This window comes from Hydra viridissima, unplaced genomic scaffold, assembly GCF_058129835.1.
Source record: "Hydra viridissima isolate aposymbiotic clone 2 unplaced genomic scaffold, HvirCarnegie_v1 scaffold_1, whole genome shotgun sequence".
Taxonomy (NCBI): domain Eukaryota; kingdom Metazoa; phylum Cnidaria; class Hydrozoa; order Anthoathecata; family Hydridae; genus Hydra; species Hydra viridissima.
In genome coordinates, this window is record NW_028324300.1 from 23,735,596 (window position 1) to 23,762,960 (window position 27,365).

At 28.0% G+C, this 27,365-nt stretch overlaps 1 protein-coding gene across 6 annotated transcripts in view; it reads left to right on the forward strand.

Annotated features, from left to right (window-relative positions):
* Nucleotides 1-27,365, forward strand: part of LOC149893995 (uncharacterized) — a 59,699-nt gene that overhangs the window by 16,835 nt on the left and 15,499 nt on the right. For 4 of the 6 annotated variants that reach the window (XM_090076534.1, XM_090076531.1, XM_090076533.1 and 1 more), the window contains exons 4-14: nt 3,380-3,413; nt 3,587-3,882; nt 4,059-6,726; nt 12,983-13,047; nt 14,387-14,484; nt 14,976-15,276; nt 15,500-15,553; nt 19,147-19,407; nt 20,521-20,541; nt 24,218-25,555; nt 26,969-27,001. In XM_090076534.1, coding sequence (XP_089932660.1) covers nt 3,380-3,413; nt 3,587-3,882; nt 4,059-6,726; nt 12,983-13,047; nt 14,387-14,484; nt 14,976-15,276; nt 15,500-15,553; nt 19,147-19,407; nt 20,521-20,541; nt 24,218-25,555; nt 26,969-27,001 — 5,169 coding nt within the window. Of the gene's footprint in view, nt 1-3,379; nt 3,414-3,586; nt 3,883-4,058; nt 6,727-12,929; nt 13,048-14,386; nt 14,485-14,975; nt 15,277-15,499; nt 15,554-19,146; nt 19,408-20,520; nt 20,542-24,217; nt 25,556-26,968; nt 27,002-27,365 lie in introns of those variants that run through there. The other 2 variants (XR_016449123.1, XR_016449124.1) reach the window with 2 other exon arrangements.

Below are 27,365 nucleotides of genomic sequence, written 5' to 3' on the forward strand. Positions count from 1 at the left end.
CTCAAAATCATGTTATTGTTACTTAATCAGTTCAATTCTTCTTTTTCTATCAATTTTTTTTTCTGAAAATAAACAAAAAGTCTTCTTAAATTTAGCACCTTTAAATTATTTTGAGAATTTGCATATACAAATATTCATTTACATATACAAATTTTGAAAATAATTTAAAGGTGCTAAATTTGAAAGCCTTCATAATCTGTAAAAAATTTTTTTTTACATAAGTACTTTAGGGTTTTTAAAAATCAGAAAATACCTTCAAATTAGTTTCAACCTCATTAAAAATAATGCAACATCTTTCTCTTTAAATAGACACTTTTATCCTCACTGAGCCATTCTAACCCACCTTTTTTATTAGAGCAACCTATTAAAGTCAAAGTATTACAACATAACTTTCCATTATTACTCATCTTATTTATTGGAATGTAAACCATTAGTCAGCAAGGATTCTAGCACAGTTTGAAAATTATTTCTTGTATTCAAAATAATCTTGTTTTCAATTCCAGAGGTAATCTGCCTTCATTTCACAATCCAATCATCCATAATATCATACTTCCTTAACAAAACTGAAAAACTTCTTCTTGCTCTATACTTGTTATAAGAACAGCTGCTCTTTTTACAAAGACTATATATCCTTACTGACGTTTTATTACAATGACTAGTTAAGTCACATTTATGATTTTTAGGGAGATTTTGTGAAAATCTAAAATGTTACATAGTGTCACAATTTTTAAAATAACAAAGCAAAAACATACAAGTTTAGCTGTCAAAGAAGCAGTATTGCATGCAATTGAACAAAACAGAACTACAGGTGACAGCGGATCATTTTGATATAGGAAAATCAATTGTAGTGGATATATATAAAAGATATAAGGAAAGAAATAACAATAGAATCTCCCTAAAGTTAGGAAGGCCTCGAATTACATCTGAAAGACAAAATTTTAATTTGTGCTGTAAAAAATGATCCACGCAAAAATGGTGTCTTGTTAAATGCTGAAATGAAAGAGTTTTATAATGTAAAATCTAGTGTTGACATAACCAAGTGTCATTTGAGGTCTGCAAATCTATTTAGAAGACATCCGGCAAAGAAACCTTTTATTTCTATAAAGAATCAAAAAGTACACTTGAGATTTGCAAATGAACATTTGAATTGGTCAAGATGGTCGAAAGTACTTTTTAGTGATGAATCTAAGTTTATATTATTTGGATCTGATGGTATTAGATATATTTATTGACCAAAAGGCCATAGAAACAATCCTAAATACCAGCTACCAACAGTAAAGCACGCAGGTGGAAATGTTATGGTCTGGGGTTGCTTCAATAGAGATTGTGTCAGTCCTATCCATTTGATTAATGGCATAATGGACAAAAATCTGTACAAAGATATCATTAAGGATGTTATGCAACCACATGCTAATGACAAAATGTCTCGAGGATGGATATTTCAGAAATACAATGACCCAAAGCACATTTCAACCCTTGTGAAAGACCTTTTCAAAACCAAAAAAAATGTTTAAAAAAAAATCTACTTCAAATATTTTTTCTGCCCGGATACTTTTGGATGTGCATATTTCTATAAAATGAACTTTAAAGATTAGATTGTTTAGATATAGTAAAAATTCATTTGTTTTTAGAATTGTAATCAATTTTTTGACATTCCAGTGAAATTTTGAATGAAGTTTGACTTTTCATTCAAAAGTTTTCTCAAGTTATGTGCTTTTCCAGTTACTTTTTCACTCTTTTGTACATACATACATACATACATACATACATACATACATACATACATACATACATACATACATACATACATACATACATACATACATACATACATACATACATACATACATACATGCATGCATGTATGCATACATACATCCGTGTATGTATATTTATAGAAATATTTATATTTATGTATGTATGAAACTTATAAGAGTTAAATATTTAAGAGTTTTAAAATCAGCTCAACATTTTCTTTCTTTTATCATTTATTGAAAAAATAAGAAGGGTTTCTAATAAAATTGAAATTTCCACACAAAGATATTATAATAAGAATAATATGAGATCCAAAGTAGATTATACATTTTTATGGTATTTTACTATTAAGTATTGGCCACGGGTACTTGATGGGGCTTAGATTTGGCAATAGTAAAAGCTAAGCCATTATTAACTGAATTTGTCTCAAAGTTCTGAGACGTTATAGGTGATATGTTTTGGGTCATTATCTTTGTTGAAAAATATAACTCCAAAATGTTTTAAGTAGCACTGCCATTAAGATTTTCACCAGAAATGTTAATGTAACTAGCAATAGACATCTTAGAATCTATTTTGACTAAATTTTTTATGTTTTAGCACCAGACATATGAGAATCTATTTTGATTAAGTTTCCTACATTGGAGGAACTATCCTGAATAGAAAAAATTTTTCTTGATTTCTTCTAAGGTCCTTTTCATCTTCTCTATTTGTAATAATCAATTTTTGTACTTTGACTTGTTTACGCATATTAATATATTTCTGGCTAATATTTATTTAGAAAAACAACATTTATAGTTTCACATGAATACTAACTACTTTACTTGTATGAACACTATATGATAAAAATACCATTATTTACAACAGAGAAGCCTCCATTGGTAGTTTTCATTTTGCACATGTTGCACAATGACTACACAAAAAGACAATATACTTTTAGCATAGATGTGCAATAACCACAGATAAACAAAAGAAACTAAAAGATACCATTTTCTTGACCATCTTTTAGTTTGTGACCTAAATATCCACTTTTTTGAATGAGAAAATGATTGAGGGCATCCAGTATGCTCAGTGCAAATTTCATAATTGCTGTGAAATGACCACCATACTGTGAAATTCTACCTAGGAAGATAATTAGTAGTTCCAAAAGTTCTTAGTAATTATGGTAGAGCTGATATGTTTTGATATTTCCTCTAGTTTTTAGATATTATGAGGGTTAGTATATAACAGAAGAAAGCTAAAAACTTTTTTTTTAAAAAAAAATCATGTCTCATACTAAATATCTTTCATTCATGTAAATTCTTTCAAAAAATATTTACTAAAATAACACTTATTGAAGCAGCAATTTCTTCTTCCCCTAACATCTAGCCTCTCCCTCCTACTTCTCCTTCTCTTTGTTATCTTTGTGCTGATATTTGGTTTTTAATTCATTCACCTGACAAGAATACTTTAATGATTTTTTATACTAATTTCTTTTATAATATTGAATACTGAAGATTTTAAGCAAAAGTAATTCATTCAAATAAACTTAAAAAAATGTTACATTTTATTTGCCAATTTTCTAAATAAGTTGGCTTAACACCAAAGTCAGTTCAAATGTTTTTTAATGAAATTTTAAAATTTTTAGAATCACCAAAGAGTCCAGACATAAACAGTAATCTGTAAGACATATTTTTTCATCAACTTTTTTGGTGCTGTGAATCCTAACTCTTAGATGCTGTGCCTAATCTACTACATAGCTCTTCCCTTTTCTTTCATTTTTTGAAATAAAAGAGAATTTAAAAAAAACATTACAAATGATTTAAAGTTACTGTTAAAAATTTGTTTCATTAAGAATTGTAGGAATATTTCCAAATGGCTGTGCATTCAAGTTGGATTTACTGACAGAGAATGAGCAACTCACAAAAGTTGAGTATAAACTTAAAGAAACCAAATTCCAATGGGAAGTTAAACTCAAAGAGAAAAATAAACCCAAACCAGATTCTTATTATATTACCAAACAGAAAGAGAAAGGCTTGTTTGTCAAAGTTGAAAACTTTAAAGATTATGGTACAGTTGAATTTCAATTTTCATTTGAAGACTCAAAAGCAAAAAGCCAGCGATCAAATTGTTTTGAGGTTTTGATTAATGGTATATATTTAACTTCAAAATGTGAATCTTAGAACATTTTAATTACCTGTTTACCTTAAAAAATTCTTTCAATCTTATATATATAGTTTTTATATTTATATTCTTTTTAAGAAGTTTTTGAATAATTTGTTTTTTTTTTCTCCAATATTTAAAACTTTTTAATTTTTTTTTAAAAGAATGGTGCAGCTATGAAATTTCATGTAATCAATTGAGCATCATAATACCTGATCCGTGTTTCAGCAATCAGTTCCCTTGGATTGTTCAAACTTCTCCTATGCCAGAGTATTTGGACTGGAGAAAGAAAACAAGTTCTCATTCTAAATTATCAATAGAAAAACCCATTCAAGAGTTTGCAATGGAATATTTTGAAAGGAATTTTATTGATCTTACCCAAGTAATTTCTTTTCCCTTGACAGTTGACGAACGAATGGACACTATGAGCATTTCGCAGTTGTTTACTGAACTGTTTAAAGAAAAGCTTACAGGAGGTATTCGTGCTGTATTATCTGATTATGACCTATATCACCATGCAAACTTATTAAATTTTAAGCCTCAAAAACAAATTGAGCAATCTTCAGCCAATAGAGTTGTAATATTTTACTCAGAAATAAATTTGATTTTTATTGTTCGTGCTGCTTCTTCATCAGATTGCATCAATCAAGAGTCTAAAAACTGCTCTGCTGATGTCAAATACTTTGTAAGTATCAACAAACCTTTAATTGAAGAAAAAGCCTTAACTATATTAGGAGTAGTAGCTTGTTGTTCAGTTGAAAGAAAGGATTTAGAACAAGAACTAACTTTCCAATTTTCTTCCAAGTTTCCTTTGTGCAATGTTTTATTTATATGCCGAGATGAACTTGAAACACATCAGACTTTAGAACGTTGGTGGCGCGGAAAATTTTATGAATACTGTTCAAATGAAAATTCCAATAGAAATAATGAAGTGCATAATGAAGAAATTTTTAAGCAAATTATAGGGTTAACCATGTTAATTATTGCTAAATGTGATGAGAGCTTGCCCACACTCAAATCAAATACCTCAGAGCAGATTAACTCATTGATTCTTAACCCTGGACAAATGAATGCAATAAATGATAAAGAGCTTAAAAAAATCATCTCTGGTGGATTTGGCTTTGGAAAATCTGTGGTAGGGAAACAGATTGTAAAAAGATTTTATGAAAAATCCGTAAAAAAGTCCACTTTGTATTACATTTGCTGTGACCATTTTTCTTTATTTGAATGTGAAATGAAAGAGTTTACTGATAGATTAAAGAATGACTCAAATACCAATGTTGAAATTGTGTGTGATAACTTGTTAGAGTTATGGCAGCGTATGTGTAAAAACGAAGAAATGCCTGAAAACAAAGATATTTTTCTCCCAAAATTACTACAATACTATAGTGAAAATAGCAGTACTGAAGTAAGCTTTGTACTTGATGAACTTCCTGGTGAGTATGTTAGAGAAGAAGATGCAAATCAGTTAAAGGAGCTGTTTTCTTCACTTTTAAAAGAATCTTTAGTGGTCTTTATACCTAAAAGTATTGCGAAGAAACGGTATTTAAATAAAGATAGTGAAAAGCAGATATTAGAAAGTACTTGTTTTAATGGAGAAAAGATAGGGATGAAAAGTATAACTCTTGATAAGTCAATGAGAGTTACAAAATCTATTAAATCATTAATTGATTCTGCTCAAGACACTTTAAAAAAATCAAATACTATTTTGTTTCAGAATTCAAATATAGAATCAAGTCAAGAAAAAAATAATGACTCACATAGTAATATGGAAACTCATCATGATTCAACACAACATATGGAAATTCCTTATAACAAAAGCAGCTCAGCACAACAAAAAACAGAGGATAGTAATCTTAGCACTGCACAAAGCATGACACAGCAAGAATATCCATCTAGAGTTCAACAGGAAGAAGATGCGGTCACTGTTAAAGGTAATCATGATTATGATTTAAATCAAGAAGCAAAGATAGTATCAAACAAGAAAGATAGTATCAAACAGGAAGATGATGCCACAAATGTAAAAGGTTATCATGACTATGATTTAGATCAAGGGGCAAAGATAGTATCAAACCCTCAAAATGTTGCTGGATCAAATAATTTTATTGAAACTCAGTTTCTTTTTTCTAAATCTGGGAGTAGTGGGCATTCAATTGAAGGCGAAAAACCTAAAATAATATTTCTTCCTTCCCTAATCTGGACGGAAGAAAGCTCTGCAAAGGTTTTATCAGTTGTATTGGAGAAGATTTGTTTTTCCCAAGTTAGGGGCACTACTGTTATATGTAACAACATGGATGAAGTTAAATTGATTGCATATGCAATAAAGATTACTAAAAAATATAAAGTAGTAGTTTATACACCACATTTACAAAAATACACCCCAAGAATGGAACGCAAGATCTCTGTGACCAATGAAATTAAAGAAAGTAAACTAAATGTGCTTGTAGCTGACAGCAGGGTAATGTGTGGAGCAGAATCAGAAGTTGTTATTGTCTTAGTGAAACCAGAGGAGTATTATCTTAGACATGTCATTGCAGACGTTTGTTCAAGATGTAATTCGTATCTAATAGTTTTTGTTTTACCTTCAGAAAATGCAGATTTCCAAACGGTTGGGACCATTCAAGAAGTGTTAGATAATTGGTCTGAAGACATTGTTGAAAAGATCCAAGTTAAAATCAGTAATGATGAAAATCAACTATGGAGTTGTAAAGATTGCTTTCGGTACATAAATGATGAATGCAAAGATTTTAAAGATCGTAGGGCCGAAGAAACGAGTTTTAATGAATATATTGAAAATGATTGCTTCAAAATTTATCATGAAAATAACATAATGTAAGTATTTTATTTGGTTTTAAGTATTCTAAATTTTCTGTAAACACAAATATACTGGAAATTTCACTGATAACATGTAATATAAAAAAGTGTAATTTTATTATAATTATCATTATTATCATTACTATTGGTCTTGGTTAAGACATTTAGGTTCTTTTTTTTTTTGCTCTTTGAGCAAAGAACTAGTTATAAAAATTTAAAAGTTAGTAGTTAAAAAAACAACTTTAATAATATTTATGATAGTAATAACAATGATAATAATAATAGTAACAACAACAACAACAAATCATAAGCTTACACAAATCTTCTTTGAGCTATTGATGAATTTCATTTCAAATATAAAATTTTAAAACCATATAATTGTATACTTCCATACTGTGTTATACCAAAGTGATTTTTAATTTTGCACACAGCTTCACTAAAAATAAAAATGCTAACTTTTTTTTGGTTAACATTTTAATGATTTATTAGCTTTGTTATGCCATGCCAACCTCAATGGACTTTGCTGTATACATAGCTATGCATCTTAAGAATTTGTTGTTTGTTTTTTTCCTTTTTTTTTTATTTCTAGTAGTTTTGTCTCATATATTACTTATGTTTATCTTGTTTTATTGTGTGTATATTTTTAGTAATACTTAAAAAATAAGTTAAATATGGAAGTGAATGTGACGAGCCTTCACAGAAAAAGGAATCTGAAATTTAGAAACATGTTTTAATTACAAGGGATTGAAATATTGTTAAGTGAAAATATTGTCCTTCAACTTTTAAGGCAAAACAAGCAACAGCAGCATTACTACATTATTTACAAAAAGTAGAAAAGATAAAAAAAAAAAAAATTGATCTGAGTTTCTCACCATACTTCTTTGACAAGATCAATATTAAGTTTGAATTCAAGCCCTAAACCGAGACTTAATGATGAAATCAACTTTGAACTGTTACCACTTTTTCCAAGAAAAGATCTTCATGAACTTGTTTTTGCTGGAATTGTTGCTGTTGATCTTATTCTCATATAAAAGGTGTTATAAAGTATTGATATTCAAAAGGATGGGCTGTTCAAAATATAGTAATTCAGAGTTCAAGCTAAACTATGACTTCAATCTTTTTGGAATACAAAAAAAAAAAAGAAAAGAAATTGGAATGATTTATGATTTTTCAAAGGTAATGGATTATGATGATAGATTTTGATTGCTCTAGTTGAATGGATTTTTAAAAGAAATCAAAGATATTAGTGCCTAAACTTTCACTTTTCAGACAGTTCAGCTCAATGACTTGAAATGATGAGGATTGTTTGTTCAATTAAGGCTAAAGATGGTCTTAAATTAATTTGAACAGAGCTTGAAGAGTTAAATCCATATCTTTGGAATTGTAAATGATGGAGCCAGTGTAAAGAAAAAAAGCGGAAGATTCTCAAAAAACTCATCAACCATCTTTCTTATAAAACTTTCTTGGCATTAGTTAATAAACCTTATAAAAAAGCAAACAATCTAGTAGAAAATAAAGACTTGCAGCAACAACATAGAAGAGGATGCTAAAGTAGTAGATGATGATCATGAAATGATCAAACCTCTGTCAATTGAGAAAAGTTACCTAATGAAGATACTTTTGAATTATATGAGCTTGATGGAATTAAAAACACCAAAAATTCACATTGTTAAAAAAATTTTTAAAAGGTCACCTGATAATTAATGATTTTTGGTGCTGTTTTCTTGAAGATGGTTTGTTAAACATAATTTCAAGATTTCTTTGTCTAATATTATTAGAGAACCTCCAAACTATCTGCTAGATAAGTTGGAGGCGGTTTAGAAATTATTAAAGCTGATGCTGATGTACTTTGTAAAAGAGTTATTAGTCTTTTTGAAACTAAAAAATATTGTAAGTTTTTTTTTTAACAGAAATAAAAGATTAAGATGAAATTTATCTGATATTTTTTGGATTCAATGATGAAAAGAGTTGAATTCAATTTTTGGATTTAACAATGAAAAAAGAAATATTGGAATTGCAGGCCTTTTAAAATATTTAGAGGTCAAACTCAGCATGATCAATCTCAAAAAGAGTCTATTCTAAAACTATCCAAAGAAAAAAAAACTTACAATAAAATGAATTATAGCAAAAGGTATTTATTTACATCTGAACAAATTTTTTTATAGTTGCTTTCTTATGCGCTTAATTTTTGAGTTTTTTATATTTTAATTCCTCACAACAAATTTCTATTAATCTTAAATTTGAAGGGATGGTAATAAAATAATTTAATTTCTTTAAAAGGTTAAGAGTCTTTTGATATATTTTGATATATGTTGAAAAACAAAGTAATTGTAAGGAATTCTTCATAAACAAATAACATAAAAAGTTTTTTTGGAGCCTATTATAAATCTGAATAAAATTTCAATGAGGTTGATATGATGTTATTTCATTTAACACTTTAATGATATTTTAAACATAAAACAGTTCTACACTCCTCCATTTATTAAGTGCTTAAGGATCTACATAATTATATTATCACACTAAACACACCTGTCCGGAGAGCCTCAAAACATAAAAGTCATGCTCAAAACCAATTGGGTTTGCTAGCCCATACATCCATGTTTCAAAAAATAAAAAAATTGAAATCATCTGCCTATGTCCAAGGAAAAAAAATGACTTTGAATTTTCTCATGTTATTGGCTCTTTTCCTAAAGACATAAGGAAGAAAAGATGATACTTATTTATGAATACTTATAAAATTTGATAGATGATTACAAGAAAAAAAAAAAAATTGATAAAAAAAAAACAAATTAAAATAAACAAAATGAAACTAGATTGCTTTTATTGTAAATCCATTTTTAATTGCATAACCCTAGAGGTATCTTTTCCTACTAATTCGCTTTCTCTTAAAAGTCAAGTGTTTTAAACGTTTTTTAAGCCTATATTTTTTGAATAGCTAGGTCCATTTTATTGCTTAGTACTTAATGTTACAGTGTTACATATTCATGTCATTTAATAGTGAAATAAAGAAGCAGTAAAAACATAAATTTTTTTATTAGTTGCTGACAATAAAATATCAAATGAAAGCAAAAAAAAGTGCTTTTTGCAATTTTAACTTTATTTGGACTCTTTCAAAATGCCCAATAGTACCAAATCTCACAAAGTGTAGAAAAACAGTGTGTGTTTTATGTATGAAAAAGTGCAATTCACCAATTTCTGGTGTAGTTTTTTCAAAAACATTTTTGCAACATACATTGACTTTTTGAACTCTAGAGTTCCAACTGGAATGTGTGGAACGTGTAGAAATCAACCTAGAAGGGTTGAAAGAGGAGTATCTGTCAAGCTGCCTACTCTAGACAATTATCAAACTATCAATGTCAAGACTGTGACAAGAGGTTCCAACTGCAATTCTATAAATTCAAATCCCAAAAATCCCCTGAAAAGATTTTCAGATTGTTTGTCACCACAAGGAAAAGGCTTACCTCACAAATGCAACTCTACTTCTTTGAATTTAAACCTTAGAGAAATTTCAACAGAAAACTTGTTTCCCTCAGTAACTTAAATTTTGTATCTTTCCTGTTTTTAATAGTCCCATTTTGTCTGTTCTAAGATTACATTTGATAATAAGGCTTTTTAAAATTTGTCTTTAGGAGCATCATGTTCAAAATCAACAACTACAGATAAGTATAAGTTAAGTGCCCAAGACCTTGTGCAAATTTAGCAAGCTACAGGCATGTTTAATATTGGAGTCAAAAAACATGCAACAACACTAAATTTGGTTTACAAATCGCCTCTTTTTGAGCCAAACTATCGAGCAAATTTTCATGATGCAGGGTTGCAACTTGCAAATTTTTTTACAAAAACTACATTTGCATCATCAGGCGAAAAAAAGCCACACAGAGTACACAGTTGTTCACTGCAAAAACGCCTCTGACTTTCTAGCAGAAATTTCACTTAAGAGACAACTTCAAGCAGGTCATCTCATGAAACTTGGGATTGAAGGTGTCGAGGCTTCCTAAAGCTTACAGTAAATCTTCAAAGAATGAATGATGAAGATGATTCAAGCAGCCCACCTTCAAAAGAAATTGTCACCTCTCGAGTTCTAAAAGACAGTGAAGTTAAAAAGCATTTTCTAATTGCAGTTGCAAAGGATCTACATGAGAATTACAGCAACATCAAAAACTTTATTGAGCTTGTTCAACCAGGAAATTTATACTTTGTGGTCTCTTGCGACTTGAAAGTTGCTAACATTTTATGTGGTTTGAAATGTCACTCTAGCTCACATTCATGTCTATACTGTGATATTGAAGCAAAAAACTTAGCTGAAAAAGTTGCGCTCAGGACACTGTCTGACCTTCAAAATTGTTACACAGACTTTCTTTCAAAAGGTGGTGACATTAGAAGGGCAAAGTCTTTCAACAATGTTGTCCATAAACCGCTTCTAAAAGTTGATCCAAGCCAATTCATTTTCGAACTAATTCCCCCAATGGAACTTCATCTGCTTGTTGGGATAGTAAATCACTTGTTCAAAGCACTAAAAGAAGCATTGCCAGAAGCAGATGAGTGCCAAAAAAGACTCAACATCAAAATCCAACCATATCATGGCAGACAATTTGCTGGCAATGATTCCCAAAAACTCCTAAAAAATATTGAAGTGATAGATCAGCTATTTGAGAACCTAGATTCATCATGGCCATCATTGATAGATTCAAAAAACTCAGTACTGTTGTTAGAGCCTGCTTTGGAAAAGTCCTTGACAAGGAATATGAAAATAAAATTGAAGAATTTCAGACATCCTTTTTAAGTTAAGGATTTGTAAGTGTGACCCCAAATGTGCACATCGATTTTTTTCACATTGATGATTTTATAAGAATGAAGAAAAAATCCCTTGGTCCTTTCAGTGAACAATCTTGAGAAACTCTTCATCACAATTTTTCTGTTCAGTGGCAAATATAAAAACATTCAAAATTACATCAACAATATGGAAATTGGCTTGAAAGATGTGTGGTTGAATACAATACCAAGCACATTTAGGTGAAATATGTCTGTTGCATCTTTAATGAACATTGAAACCTTACTACTTTAAAATAAGTGTTTGTGACAAAAAAAAATCAACTGAGAAAATACCTATGGATTTATTTAAACTGATTCAAAAATTTATTCATGAGATTAAATCTTTTTAAATATTTATTTGTTTAACCTGTGTGTAATTGTAATTTGTAAAATAACCCACAGTAAATAAAACCTATTATATTTAGAACTTTGAAACAGCTTTTACCAAAGTTTAATTATAGACACTCTTTTAATTTTTTTTCCTTGGACATAGGCAGATGATTTCAATTTTTTTATATTTTGAAACATGGATGTAGGGGCTACCTAACCCAGTTAGTTTTATTTTTTGAGCATGACTTTTATGTTTTGATGTTCTCCGGACAGGTGTGTAAAGTGTATATGTTTCATTGTTTGGAAGTTAGTTAAAATTAATTAAGCTTCTTAATTTGAAACAAATTACTTAAAATCACTTAAATCATTTTTTCCCATTACTTGAACGCAACTAGTTGCGATAATTAAAAGGGTTTACTAAGCAGAAATCTTAAAGGTTTTTTGTATTTTGGGTTTCATTTGAAAATTGATTTATATGCAATAAAATATGAAGCATTTAGTTTGAATCTAACCTAAAAAAGTAAAAACCCCTGTTGTAAGTTCAAAGTTTTTCACCATAAAACAACCTTAGTTTTTCAAAGGAGCAATTTGAAAAGAAAGCAAAGAAATTGTATTTCCTTTTTAATGCTCTTGAATTTTGAGTGTTTCTTAATTCTTCACATCAAATTTTTATTATTCTTATTTTTTATGGATGGTAATAAAATATTTTTATTTCTTTAAAAGGTTAAATAGCAGTTGTAAAGAACTCTTAATAAATAAATAATGGAAAATGTTTTTTTGTAGCCTTTTATCAATCTGAATAAAATTTTAACGAAGTTGAAGGAATGTTAATCCATTTAACAATTTGATGATGCTTGAACAATTTTGTTCTCAATCTTATATTTTAAACATAAAACACTTCTCCACTCCTTATTACTTCATGTTAACTTGATCAGTTTTTGACTGATAAAGTATGTAGATCCTTTAGCACTTGATAACTATATAAATTTTGGTTAAAAGTTTTTGTGTAAATTTTGGTAATAAAATTTTTTTGTAAATTTAAATACTTTTTTTTTTTTAAGTTTCTTTTATGAATTTAGAAAGATCTCTCAGCAGTTAGTTTTCTTTTCCAATCATGTTGTATTACATTCAGATACGAAAGAATGGTTTCTGACACTTTTAACAAGTCAAAATCAATCGAAAAAGGATTTAAAGATGGTGAGTGATCTTTTTCTTTAATAAAAGAAGTTAAAATTTAATGCTTATTCCATCCTAAACTAATTAAAAATAAATTTATATTTGAAACAGGAGGGTAATTTAGACTTCCATTAAAGTTTCAAATGAATTATTGGAGAAATATTAAACCAGATTGAAAACTTTTCCACTTTACAAAATTACAAATAATATTAAAGTTTAAAATACTTTGTAAATTTTAAAGTTATCAAGGTTTTTGGTTTGTACTTATAAAATGAACTTATTTGTTTTAAAAGCTTCGTGTTATTCAAAAATCTTTTGTTTAGTTTGCTTTCTCTTTTTCAAATTTTGAAGGAAATCCTAAATCATAATTTTGTATCTAAACAACTGAACTATTCTTAGTAACTATTTCTTAGTAAGCTATATATCAAAACAATCTTAGGTTAAGAGATGTGAACTAAATATTCCAGGTTGTTTGACTTTTAATAGAAGTTTCATCTGCTGCTCCTACCCTAAAATGATGGAGCACTAAAAACAAAGCATTGTATAAAGTTCAATTAAAGGTGACTTTACAAATTGTTTAACGGTTTGGTTGAATCAATCTTACAGTAAATAAACCAGCAGTGTTTGAAATGATGTATAGAAGTCATTTTTTGTAAATGTGTTATTAAATTTAAGTTGACAATCTCCTAATATTCATGCTGTAACTAGTAATAGATGTCTACAGTGGTGGGATTCAAAAAATTTAAGAACCGGTCAATTTAAGACAGAATCTTAGTTTTATCCAAGTGAAAAAAAGACATTTTCCATCAAGAGAAATTTAATAATAATAATTGTCTATTGAACATTGTACATTAACAAAAATAAACAAGTTATATAAATATTTATGTATATCACTGTATTTAAATAAAGCGGATCATCATAAAGTAACCCATAGATGATGTAAACACTACACAACTGTATCATTTAATTGGTGCAATAAAAATCTAAATTACCCACATTTACGTAACAAATAGCAATAATATCAGATCAGACCTTTTCGTTACATTACTAATAATAGTTCAGTACATTAATTAATTTTAAAAAAATGCATAATTTTTGTTTACAATAAGTGAAGTTTGTTGGTTATATTTAAATCTTAACTTGTTAGTAACTGGAACCAGTGCAAACTGATTGAATCCCACCACTGGATGTCTACTGAAAAATGAGACTTGTGGAAGAAAAATTATTAGTCTTTTTTAAAAATAAACTGAGCATAATCTTTTGCACATCGTTTTATTATTAGTTATAGTATCACAATTATTGTTGTAATCTTTGAGTATATACAATGTTCAACTATATGTAGCATACATGCTATTTACAGGTGACCAATTGTCAGAACCTGCACCATCATTATCTTCTAATACAGAACCACTAATACATGGTGCACTTAATGAATACTCAGCTGCTCAAGACAATGAGGTATTTTTAATATGTTCATACTTACAATTTTCATAATATTCTTTATATTGCATATCATGCTTTAGAATATATATTATGCTTTATGCTTATTGTTACTTTTTTATACATAATGGGTAATAAGGGGAGTTACAGCTTTTATCAAATGTTTGAATGGTTTACATATGTGCAATCGTAGCTAACTTAAAAAACTCTTTTTGGCTGTGTACAAAAGACATTAATGGACCCCCTTGTCTACCTCTAATCTCTAACTTTTTTTTACACAAAACTAAAATTATTATATAAAATTAAAAATTTTAATTTTTTTTTTTTTCAAAATTATTTTTGCTTCATGTTTTGGTGTCTGTTAAAATGGAAAGGTTGTATTCACTTTGAGACTTTCTTATTATACTTTTTGTATTATTTTAGTTATAATTTTTACTTCAAAACTATAAAGTCCAACAATTGGTTTTAGAAAAGTTAAAAGAACATTTTTGAAGTTGTTTCTTGTTTAGGAAAATGTTGTTGTGTTAAAAGATCAAGAAAAAATGAGTGAAATTGTTGATCATTCAGAACTACTGTTACAATTAGAAATGATGGTTGGGAAAGACTGGTTGATTTTAGGACACTTTTTATCAGTCAAAGATCATGAACTTGATTTTATAGATCTTGATTATGATGATTTAAAAGAGAAAGCACACAGAATGTTTTGCGCATGGAAAAATCAACAAAAGTCTCCTACCTTATATGATTTAGCAAATGCAATAAACAAGATAAATAGATCAGATTTGATAAGAGTAATGGAAATGTTTTCAAGTACAAACTTGTTTTTTTTAATACATTTGAAATAAAATAATTTGAAGTAATAATTTTTTTCTTTTTCTTTTTCTTTCTGTAAATCTGAAAATTCTGTGCAGATTCTCCTAAAATAATGTCTTCTTGTTATTGTTTTTTTACATTAGTAGTAGAAGTTATTTTTTACACAACAAAGTTTTGAATGTTTAAGTGTTTTGCTCATTTTTGATAAAATACTTATTAGATAAATCATTTGAGACAGAAAACCTTCTGAAGCCATCCATTGAAGATAAAGCAGGTAAGTTGTTGTAAACTGTGTAGAAGCTAATTGTCAATATGCAACATCTTATTCTTTGAATATTGTTTAAAATACTTTTAAGCATCAGATGATACCAACATAGCATGATTCTTGTTTATGAGATTTTAGCTCATACAAAGGATTATTCCTATTCAATTATTTCTATTAAGTAATTTTTTTGATTGATGATTTCTTTTCAAACCAAAATCAATTTTAAAGAAACCCAAAGGGTAACTTTGACATGTGTAATTAATTCTAATTACTGTAAAATACTATCAAATGATTGATGATTCCCTAGTTCTATTGATCATGACTTTTGAAATCTAAATCTTTAAATCTAATCTTTAAATTACTTTTCATTTCAAAAATTACCAACTGAAAAACTCGAATAATTCAGAACGAAATCATTTTAAATTAATACGTTTTGTGATTGGTTAGTTTTCAACTTGCTGATAAAATATGACTTATTTAAATCTTTTACTTTTAGGTTACTCTTCATTTAAACAAAATGTCATAGAGTTAATGTAATTGTAGTAAATGTCATAATTACTAGTCAATTGTAGTAAATGTCATAGTTACTCCATACTGAAGAGTAATTCTTTTATATAACTAAATTTTAATTTTTCCACTAAACACCAGATATATTTGGTAGATATTAAAAAAAAAACCCAGGGAACTTTTTTCCATCATCTCAACAATATCATCCACTTTGCGATAAGCAGTCATTTATATCTTCTAGAACTTGTGATGACTGAATTTTCAGCACTGAGCAGCTGTACTTGAGGATGTTGTTGAACTTGTAACACGAGATCAGGAGAATTTAAGCATGCCTGAAGGGCTTTGCCACTTTTAGAAGTAATCATAGGCTGCGATTTTCTAGTTGCAAAAGTTTAGACACCCCCTGTCTCTAATGCTACAAGTGACATAACTTGAGTCTCAGTTAATGTGCTAAGCTCATAAGCCTAAATGGAATAGTGTAAAAGATTAAAATGAGCAAACTATTCTAATATTTCTAAAAGTATCATTAGATGCTTACAAAAAATTGGGAAAAAATATTGAAATACTTTTTTCTTATTTGAAAGTTATACTAATGTTTGTACTTTTAAGAGTATAGCGATAATAAAAGAAATACCCAAGTTGATCTCCTCAAATGTCAATGTTACCCCATTACTTGGGGTAACAGTATGACATGCATATAGCTACATATATTATTACATGTATTTATTATTATAAAAAAAAGTTTTCTTTCAATTAGAAAAATGATGCATGTTTAACAAAAATATGCACTTAATGTTGGAATAATATTTAGCTTGATAAAGGAAACATTGGCATAAGTTTACTGACAAATTTTTATCAATCTTCTTATAATATACTTACTTGTTAAATGGAAAAACTAAACGAATAATCATACAGATTTATAATCAAAGAAATTTAGGTGGATACTAAATCCTTTGGAGCCTCAGACATTTTTCTTCTGGGAAATTTGTTAAGACTGGTATAAAATAAAAATTTAATGAATTTATTTGTTATTTTGAGTAAAAAATATGCTAATAAAACATTTTGTACAGTAATAAGAGTTAGTGCCACTAACTCTTATTTTGTGCAGTAATAAGAGTTAGTGCCACTAACTCTTATTTTGTGCAGTAATAAGAGTGAGTGCCACTAACATATATTATAACAAAAATCTATGACTTTACTAAGAATTTGAAATGTTTTGAACACTCTTTTTATCAGGTTACATCTTGCAAAGGAGACCATATACTAACAAGACTGTTTATGGTCACTTTAGCAAGAATGTTTGTACAAAAATAATCGCTTGTATAAATGTTCTTAGCTACATTAGAAGTTCAATGCAACTCACTTAAATTTCAAAATCTTTTACTTTGTGTTTATAATGATATTACGCAGCACTCATTGTCAATAGCAGATAATTAATAAAATTAATGAAATTCGATTTAAGATGATTCACTGGATTTAATGATATTGTATTTTTCTATAATTATTTGCATTTAAAATTTATAAAATAAAATGTTTTAAAAGTGATGAAAGCATTAAAGAGTGTAATAAATAATAGAAAGAAATTATTTTCAAAAGAAATTATTTTCAAAAGAAATTATTTGTAGAAATAAAACTTAAAAAAATAAAAATAAAGTAATAAAATAATGGCAGATTTTCTTGATCTAATGTTGCATTTTCTAAGTGATTCGTAATAAATCAGGAATAATTTTTAGTTGTGCTTTAAGTAAAATCAATTTTTATGACAAAAGAACAAAAGTAAAGAATAAGTTAGTTTATGATTGGAAAAAAATATACAAAAAAATAATTATAAATAAGCTTTGTTTTATAAAATGTTATAAAAACAAATTACATTTATGTTGTTAAGTAAAGCATCAGAATTTTTTTTTCAGTTTTAATTTCAAATTCAATTAACACTTAATATTTTTTAAATCTGAAAAATTTAGAAACTAGAAGCGAAGTACTTTTAAAAAAATATATTTTATTTAAAATTTATATTAATTACAAAAAATAATAATGATAAATTGCAAACATAAGTACTGAAATGCAGTTTAAAAAAATAATAAATAATAAAAGTTAACTATCAAAACTTCAAATTTATATATCAACTTCAAAATTAAAAAAAATTAAAAAATTAAGAATAAAAACTAGGATCTAGTAAAACTTCCTTTTCTACCAATATCCATGCAATTTGGTATAATATCAAGTAAGTTATAACAATAAATTGAGAAACATTGTTGAGATGGTGAGTAACAGTTTTATTAACTGTTGAATAGTTGTTGCTTTAAAAACTGTTGGCTCAAAAAAGATCATAAGTTTCTAATGCAGTTGAGGTCTGAGCTGATGGAAGTCAAGTTGTTATATTTATTTTGTTTTAATCAGTCTTAGCCAACTATTGCTCAATGAAATGGGGCAGTATCTTGCTGAAAAACCAGGTCTTTCATTTGTTTATCAAGAATATGTAAGGATGGCTTCAGATAATCACCAAGAATTTTGATGTATCTTTCAGCATTCAATCTAACATCATGATAGTAAAAAAACCAGACACTTTCATATGACATGCAAGTTCAAATATTAATGGAATCACTACCTTGCTTTATCCATTTTTTGTCTTTGTTATTTTTCATTTTTTACCTAGTTCTTTTTTTTTTTTTAACTTTGTTCTACATTACTTTGTTCAGCACTAAACATTTGTTGCATTTTTCACTGTTTTTTGACAAAGTATAACTTGACCCTTACAATTACATCAAATACAATTTTGGAAAGGAGACCATTTGCTAACAAGACTTTTTATGGTCTCTTTAGTAAGCCAAAAAGAAATAGACTTTGATGTTAAATAAGTTCTATGCAAAATATAAATATATTTGTTGTAATTGTCAGAGCTCCACTAGCATGAATGGTAAAAGCTTCAATAATTATGTAAGCACTGCAAATAATTATATCTTCATAATTATTTGTGGCTATTAAATCTTTAAGTAAATAAATTTTTAAAAGTGTAACAATGGATTGAAATATTTATTATAGTAAGCTATATTGTTATTTTATTTAGTTGCAAATGCTAAGATGTTTCTTTTTAGGTACAGATGCAAAAATAAAGAATATTATAATAGAGAAAGTGACAGATTGGAAAAGATTTGCACATCTTACTAATTGTAGCAAAAAGGTGAATGCTATTGTTGAGCAAATAGATCTTGATGTGACAGGAGGAGAGAAGTCTAAAGTGGAAAGATTTCTAACAAAACTTGTTGAACTCCACCCAAATAACTATACAACTTATATACAGAAATCTCTGAAAGCTATGGGAAGGAATGATTTGCACCAAGATATAGCCTCTATATGTGCGTTTCTAACATTTTTTGCAAGTTTTTTTTTTTTTTCATGTGATCTCCACAAATAAGTATAGTAACGATCTTTATTTTCAGTTGCAAAAGATTGATAAGCTAATTTATTTTAGAATGTTTATTTTTGCTTTAATAGATTTTAAATTTTTGATAATTATAATTAGTGATTCTTCCCAGGAAAAATTTTATTCCAATTTCCTGGAATCCTGGGAAATTTTTTTCCGGGATCCCAGGATTTTGGTTTAAAGATTTATTAAAGTTAAAAAAGCAGTTTTTAAATCACTGGTGGATCTCAGTTTAGAAAACCTAATGTTGTCTGATGATGAACTTACAGTAATTGAAAATTTAGCAAAAAGTCTGGAACCTATTACCTTAGGTTCTGAAATGATTTGCAGAAGGGAAGAACTTTATAAACAGCTGATGACACATTAAAATTCATGGTTAAAGAACTTGATGTTCAAGATTGCTACCTAGCAAAAGATCTTAAAAATATTTTAATTGAAAGAATATGTCAAAGAAGAAAAAAAAGATCTTGTTGGTTTACTAAGATTTTTAGATAATCCACAATCTTTAAAAAGTGATATGGATGATGACTTATTTAGCATACCATCTAAAGCAGTTATGATAAATTTAGCAATTGAAATAGCTGGTCGACTTTTTCCCATAATCGGAAATATAGCAAAAGAAGAAGATAGAAAACTTAACAATAGTATTATTGATATAAATCAGTTATTTGAATCTATGGCTGCCAGATAAGAAAAATTTGTAAAAAAAAAAAGATGTTTTTGAAGTCAAGTTCAACTGGACTTTTTTTTACCAACTATAGAACTAGATTGACAGACAGCCATCTCTATGCACAGGTTTTTCTCAGAAGTCACTTTAAAATTGTAAACAGTTACAAAAAATAGATAGAAAAATAAAAAAGTGTAATTAGCTGTCTATGTTTTCCCTGATGAAGTTTTTCCCGGAATCCCGGGAACAATGTAAATAATTCCTGCTATCCTGGGAATGGAAAAAGTCCGGGAAATTGCAATCCCTAATTATAATACCAATTTTAATAACTCGGATTTTCACAAACATTTATTATAACTATTTTTATTTTATTTTCAGATGCAGAGCAGTATAAGATTGGTAAGCTTATTTATTTTAGAATGTTTTTTTTTACTTTCTAATTTTTGATTTTTGGTAATGGTAATACTGATGTTAATTATACTGCTGCTGCTGCTGCTACTAGTACTACTACTACTACTACTACTACTACTACTACTACTACTACTACTACTACTACTACTACTACTACTACTACTACTACTACTACAATAATGATAAAAATAAAAACAAAATTATTGTTAAAAAGAGTATCAATAGAAATAATATCAATAAAATGATAATAAAACAGTGAATTTATGAAACAGTGAAACAGTGACATTTATTTGCATTTAAAATATTTTATAGAGACAAAATCTTTTAAGAGAGATAAGTGCATAATAATAGAAATAACTTATTTTCAAATGAAATTATTTGCAGAAATGAAATTTAAAGAAATATAAATAAAGTCAAAATGCAATGAAAGATAATAAAGTTGATTTTCTTGATTTCATGTTATATTTTTTAATTAAATTGTTTTTTAAGTAAAATTAACTTTTTGAAAAGTGAAGATAAAGTTATTTTTTTCAAAAAGACTTCAAAAATTTTTATATAATATAAGGAAAAGGTTATTTAAGGACTCAAAGAATATATAAAAGATAATTATGAGTAAGCTTTATAAAATTTTAAAAACTAATTACAACTATGCATTAAAGTTAAGTATCAGATAAAATTTTTTTCTGTTTTTCATTTCAAATTCAAATAATTTAAATAAAGCTTACTATGTTTTAAGTCTGAAAAATAATTTAGAAAATAGAAAAGAAATACTTTAAAAGATTTAATTTATTTTAAAATTATATTAACTACAATAAAAAAGATAAATTCCAAACATAAGGACTGAAATATAATTTAAAAAATAAATAATAAAAGTTCACCATTAATATTTCAATTTTAACATCAACTTCAAAACCAAAAAAGATAAGAAAAATTAAAACTGGTATCTAGTAAAACTTCCTTTTCTTTTAATACATTTGTCCATGCAATTTGGTGTACTATCATTTAAGTTATGAACAGTAATTTGAGGAATATTGTTAAGATAATGATTTACAGTTTTAATTAAGTCATTGCTGCCAATTAATTGCTGCTTTGCAAGCTATTGGTTTAGCCAAGGCCACAAATTTTCAATGCAGTTGAGGTTTTAATTGTTGCAAGAAAAGTAATTGTGTTGACTTTAGTTTGTTTTAACCAATTTTGACAGACTATCGCTTAATAACATGGGGTGTAATCTTACTGAAAAACTAGTCTTTTCTTCGTTTAATAAGAATATTAAGGATGGCTAAAAGATTATCACCAAGAATTTCAACATATCTTTTAACATTCAATATATGCCATACTAGTCCAAATACCAATGGAACCACTACCTTTGTTCATTTTAGTGCACAATCTTTGTTGCCTTTTTCACTTGTTTTATGACAAAGTATAACTCAACCCTTATGATTATCAACTTCAAAATTCATCTCATCACTAAATGATACATTTTGCCATCAACTTAAAGGAATTTGAATTTGGTCTTACGTTTTGGTCTTTAGCCAATTGAAATGGATTTCTAAGTTGCTTTTTTGTATTGTAGCATGCCAGTTTTAACAATTATTGAACAATACTTTGTACAAATTAGAAACAGACCAAAGAGGAATTTCATCAGCTAAAATACTTGCTGCTAGCTTGTCTAATTACCTCTCATAGATCAATATTTGATTCATACAACTTGAAATCTTTATTGGTCTACCAGTTTTCTTTCTGCCTGCAAACTGACTCTGTCTTTTTATAACATTTTAAAAAACTTACCTGATATGTTTAACACTAAATACTTCACAAATATCTCTATCAGTTAGTCCTAGCTCAGATAAAGGTACTGATTTGATTGTTGACTCTTTTCTCAAGTGAACTTTTTTGTGACTCGCAATTGATTTGCTTTAATTATTACTGACCACTTTCCTTAACACTTAACTTGGTTGAATAAACAAATATATTGGGTAAATTGACCATTGTTTTGCAAACATAAAGAAATGTTAACAGACCCATTGAGAAATGGGGGCTGGCAGAGAATTTCCCCTGGGCTTCATGCCGGATGAGGGTCCATCAATTGGAGTGATGAAAAAAACTGTTTTTTTGCAAATACATAAATATGAAAAAAATATATAAATTTTTAACAGGAAAAAAATTTTTATAAATGTTTCATACTATGGCATCATAATGAGGGCTTTTTTTTGTAAACTTTTACAAAGCTAAAGACAAAATAAATTAAGCCCATTAAAAGTTCTGCAGGTGGGATGGTAACTGGAAATTAATATATTTTTAATGAAAAAATGTGTTTGTCTGTATTCTTTAAGTCGTCCCATTATTTAATTTATGTAAAGAATCAAAAACATGTTTTTATTAAGAGGTCTAATTAGCTTTTCAGAAAAACAAAATATCTCTAAATTGAGATGTTGCATTTGAAATTTTAATTTATAAAAATATTTCTCTGATGCTTAACTTAATAACAGCTGTAGTATTTTATTTCCTATCCTTAAATTGTAATAGCTACTTTTCTCATTAATATTATTTTTCCTCCTCCCCCCTCCTCCTCCTCCTTCTCCTCCTCCTCCTCCTCATCATCATCATCATCAATCATCATCAATCATCATCATCATCGTCATCATCATCATCATCGTCATCATCAATCATCAGTAGCAGTAGCAGTAGTAATAGCAGCAGCAGCAGTAGTAGTAGTAGCAGCAGCAGCAGCAGCAGTAGCAAGCAGCAGCAGTAGCGGTAGTAGTAGTATTAGTAGTGGTAGTAGTAGCAGTAGCAGTATAATTAAAATTGGTATTATCATTATCTAATCTAAAATCATTATCACTATCATTCAGGTTTGTTGCACCCTTACTACTGCACAAAATATGCTTTATCAGCATATTTTAGGCTCAAAGTAACAAATAATTTCATAAAACTTAGTTGCTGTTTTAGTAGTAGTAGTAGTAGTAGTAGTAGTAGTAGTAGTAGTAGTAGTAGTAGTAGTAGTAGTAGTAGTAGTAGTAGTAGTAGTAGTAGTAGTAGTTGTAGTAGTAGTAGTAGTTGTAGTAGTATTTAATATTATTATTATTGTTATTGTTATTATTATTAATGTTGTTGTTCTTGTTGTTATTGTTATTGCTGTTATTGTTACACAAAATTATTTTTCAAAAAAATATTTTTAAACTTAACACTGTTTTAAATGTACTTAACTATTTAATGCACAATACAAGAAAAAAATTAGAAATTTATCTGTTAAAAACAAAAACCAAAATTTTAATAAAAGAAGTTTTATATTTAAAATAATTATTGTAAAATTTAAATCTCTCATTGACTGCTATAAATTTGCTTTTATACTTTTCACTTAAAAGAATAACAATAAGATTACCATAAATTAAAGATAAATAATTGAATAAAAATAGGGGTAGTGCAAAATATGAAATGATAGCAGTTTATATAAAAATCACCTCAGGTAAATATTCTTAGTTATTTTCAAATATAGACATGTGTTAGGATTTCATTTGAAACTTTCTATAGATTTTCAACATAAATACAAAATCTTAAATTTATTGCTTTTTTTTTGAATCTTTTGAATTCTGCATTAACATCAAAATGAAAGTGTTTTTTTCTAGAAATGTAAAATAAAATTCTTTTTTTGTTCTTTCAGAAATGCGTGAAGCACTGAAAAAGTTTTATCTTAAAATTTATGGAAAAATGGATGAAATTGTGCACTTAGTAAAAACTCCAGCTAAAGTTGGACTTTTAAATAAGTTCACTGAATTGACTGTAGTTGATGCAGATAGAGTGGAAAAAGATATTGCATATATTGCTGAGCGAGAGTTATTTCTTCAGAGACAAATGACCTATAAGCCAGTTGAGTTTGATGAAGTGTTCTCAAAAGAACTATCTTTACTCTTGATATCTGGTATTGCTGGGATTGGAAAAACTTGTTTGCTCAGAAAGTGCTTACTTGACTGGGCCTGTGATATCTTATGGCAAACTGTGGATTTTGTTGTTTATCTAGAATGTATAAAGTTAAATCAGTTTCAAAACATTGGTAACATAAATGAACTGTTAAAAGTTTTCTACAAAGATATTTTTCAAGAGTGCAATGTTTGTGAGCATTTTTCCATTCTGTTTGTGATAGATGGGTTGGATGAGTTTGCTCACATTGATGAATTAATAATTCATAATCCACTAAATCCAAGCAAACAACCTATTGTTAATGCATTAGCAGAAGCATTGAATATTCAAAAACACAGATGTGTTGTAGCAGGAAGAGTCGGAGCTATATCACAATATAAACATAAAGTTAGAGAATATACAGACAAGTTAACCATTCAAATAATGGGTTTAAATGATGAGGGAATAGATGAGTATATTGAAAAATTTGGCAACAAAAAAGAAACTATTAAAAGTGTTCTGAAAGAGTCTTACAATGCTAAGGCAATGGCATCTGTTCCGTTTTACTTATCAGCAATGTGTGCAGTTATTGCTGCAAGTGGTTCTTATTCTTTCAACACTATGACTGAGTTGTATTGCTCTATTTTCTTATACTTTTTTCAAAATCACATTTGTAAAACCAATGAAACAGTTCATATTATGATGCAAAGTGAGAGTAACAAGCAATATGTTTTAAGAGTTTGTAAAGTTGCATGGGAGTTGTTTAATCAAGGTAAAATTCTTTTCTCCCAAGATGAAATGAAAAGTATTGTGAATGACTTTGATGAAGTTGAAAATGAACTTTTGGGTTTCATTGAAAGAGTTGAATCACAACTTGGTTATCAATATCAGTTCGCTCACCTCACTTTAATTGAGTTATGTGCTTCGGTTCATGCATACGTTTATTTAAGTCCTGAGGAGATTATAAGTAATAAAAAGTTGCGTAGCTGTTGGCCTATGATCTGCGGACTGGCTAATAAGAGCAAAGGATGTTTGGTCAAGCTTCTTGCTAACTTGAACAATTTAAAGGAAGAAAGGAATTCATTGCTTAATGCTGTACTTGGTAAGTTCCAATTAAAATTTCGAAGAAACATTACACTTTGTTTGAGTTGTCATCATAAGTTTATTATGGTTATAATGAGCTCTATATTTGTTTCCCTTAAGTTTTCTTTAACTATATAGAATTTTTGTTTTATTTTGTGCTGTTTTTCCTAATTAAAATTTTTTTTTTTTTGAGTAAGTAGTAGAATGATTAAGGAATCAAATCAAATTAAATTCGTAAGACCAAGATCTCTGATCAAGTAATAAGTATCTTCTTGGTCGGGGCAGTATGGATTTTCTTGCTAAGTTACGTCTCTGGAATCTGAGTCAGTGTCTTCATCTTCTTCTAAGCTACTTTTCCTTTGTAAACAATGCTGTTCTCTCAGGAGGAATCAGTTATTTCTATCAAAATGCACCTTACAGTTGGATATTAAAAAGCCATAAATGTTTTTTCTCAAAAAATGAGCTCGTTACTGGAGCTAATTTTTATAATCCTGTTAATATCCTTTTTAATTTTGATATAACAAGAAATATTACAAGTGTTTTGGAGGTTATCATATCCTTTTTGCTGTTGTTTTTTTTCAGTTGATTGATAGTTTTAACTTAACAAAGACAGTCAACATATTTCAGCCATGTTTAAAAATTTGTTAACTTAATAATACATGTTTCAAATATTTCTATATATGTGAGATTTCTTGTATATATTTCTTGTATTGATATAATAAGAAATCTCACATGTAAAAAAGTTCAGTGATAGATATTACTACAAATGATATTCAAATTAAGTTTATGCACCCTCACGGTCCTTCTCAAAACTTCATTTGGCCACAGAGAGATATCTATTGTGTACCATTGTCAAGTTTAATTGTAGTAATCAAAGTCCCAACTACAAAATCAGGGCGAACATATAACATTGATGTGAATGATTATAACACTATAACTAATAAATTTTAATTTTTTTGAGTTTTTAATTTTTAAATTTTGTAAATTACTTTTGTTTCTTGAGCTTCTTTCCAAGTGCTCTATTTGTTTTGAAGCCTTTTTTTTTTAAGTTTATTTGTCTTTATGCAATGTATAATATTATTCCTTTTTAATCTTTATTTGGAAAAGGTGGCGTTTTAAAGTTTTGTAGTTTCTTTGCAGTTTTATTGTTTTTGATCATAACAAAAACACCGACTTTGACTTTCTAACATGGTTACAAGACAATAACATAATTAAAAAACTGAGAAAAAAAATGATTCCTTATCACTAGGGAATGAGTATTGATTATTTATGCCCAAAAAATTCAATTTACAAGTTTCACTTTTTGAACTTTTGCTGAGCCACAGGATAAACGATTTAAATTTATTTCCCCTTCCTTTTTTTTGTTTTCATTTCTAATTAAATAAGTTTTTTCTAAAATAAAATTTCATACATCGTGCTTTTTTGTTTTTAGATCTGGTACCAAAAAAGGTTTATGGTTTTAGTGGTAAGAATTACTTATTATTTTAACTTTTTTAGGGAAGCTTTTACGTGATCAATTCTTTGAAAATGCGATCGCTTTATTTTCGAGAACATTTCTTCAGCTCGTTCCTGCCCCACAAATTTAAAATAATTGATGAGTTCGACTACGATGACTTTCTAGCTAAAAATGATCTCTTTTTTTTATAAAAACAAGGGAAGAATTTCTTTTAAATAAAGCTTCAAGAGCTGAAAGGAAAATTTTAAGGGCATGAGTCTTTTCGGTCTGTTTTACGAAGAAAACAACTCTCATGACTTTCAGTACCGTGGTGTGACCTAACAAAGTCTTATGCTTTAAGAAAGTCCTAATTTAAGAAATGACAAATTTCGTA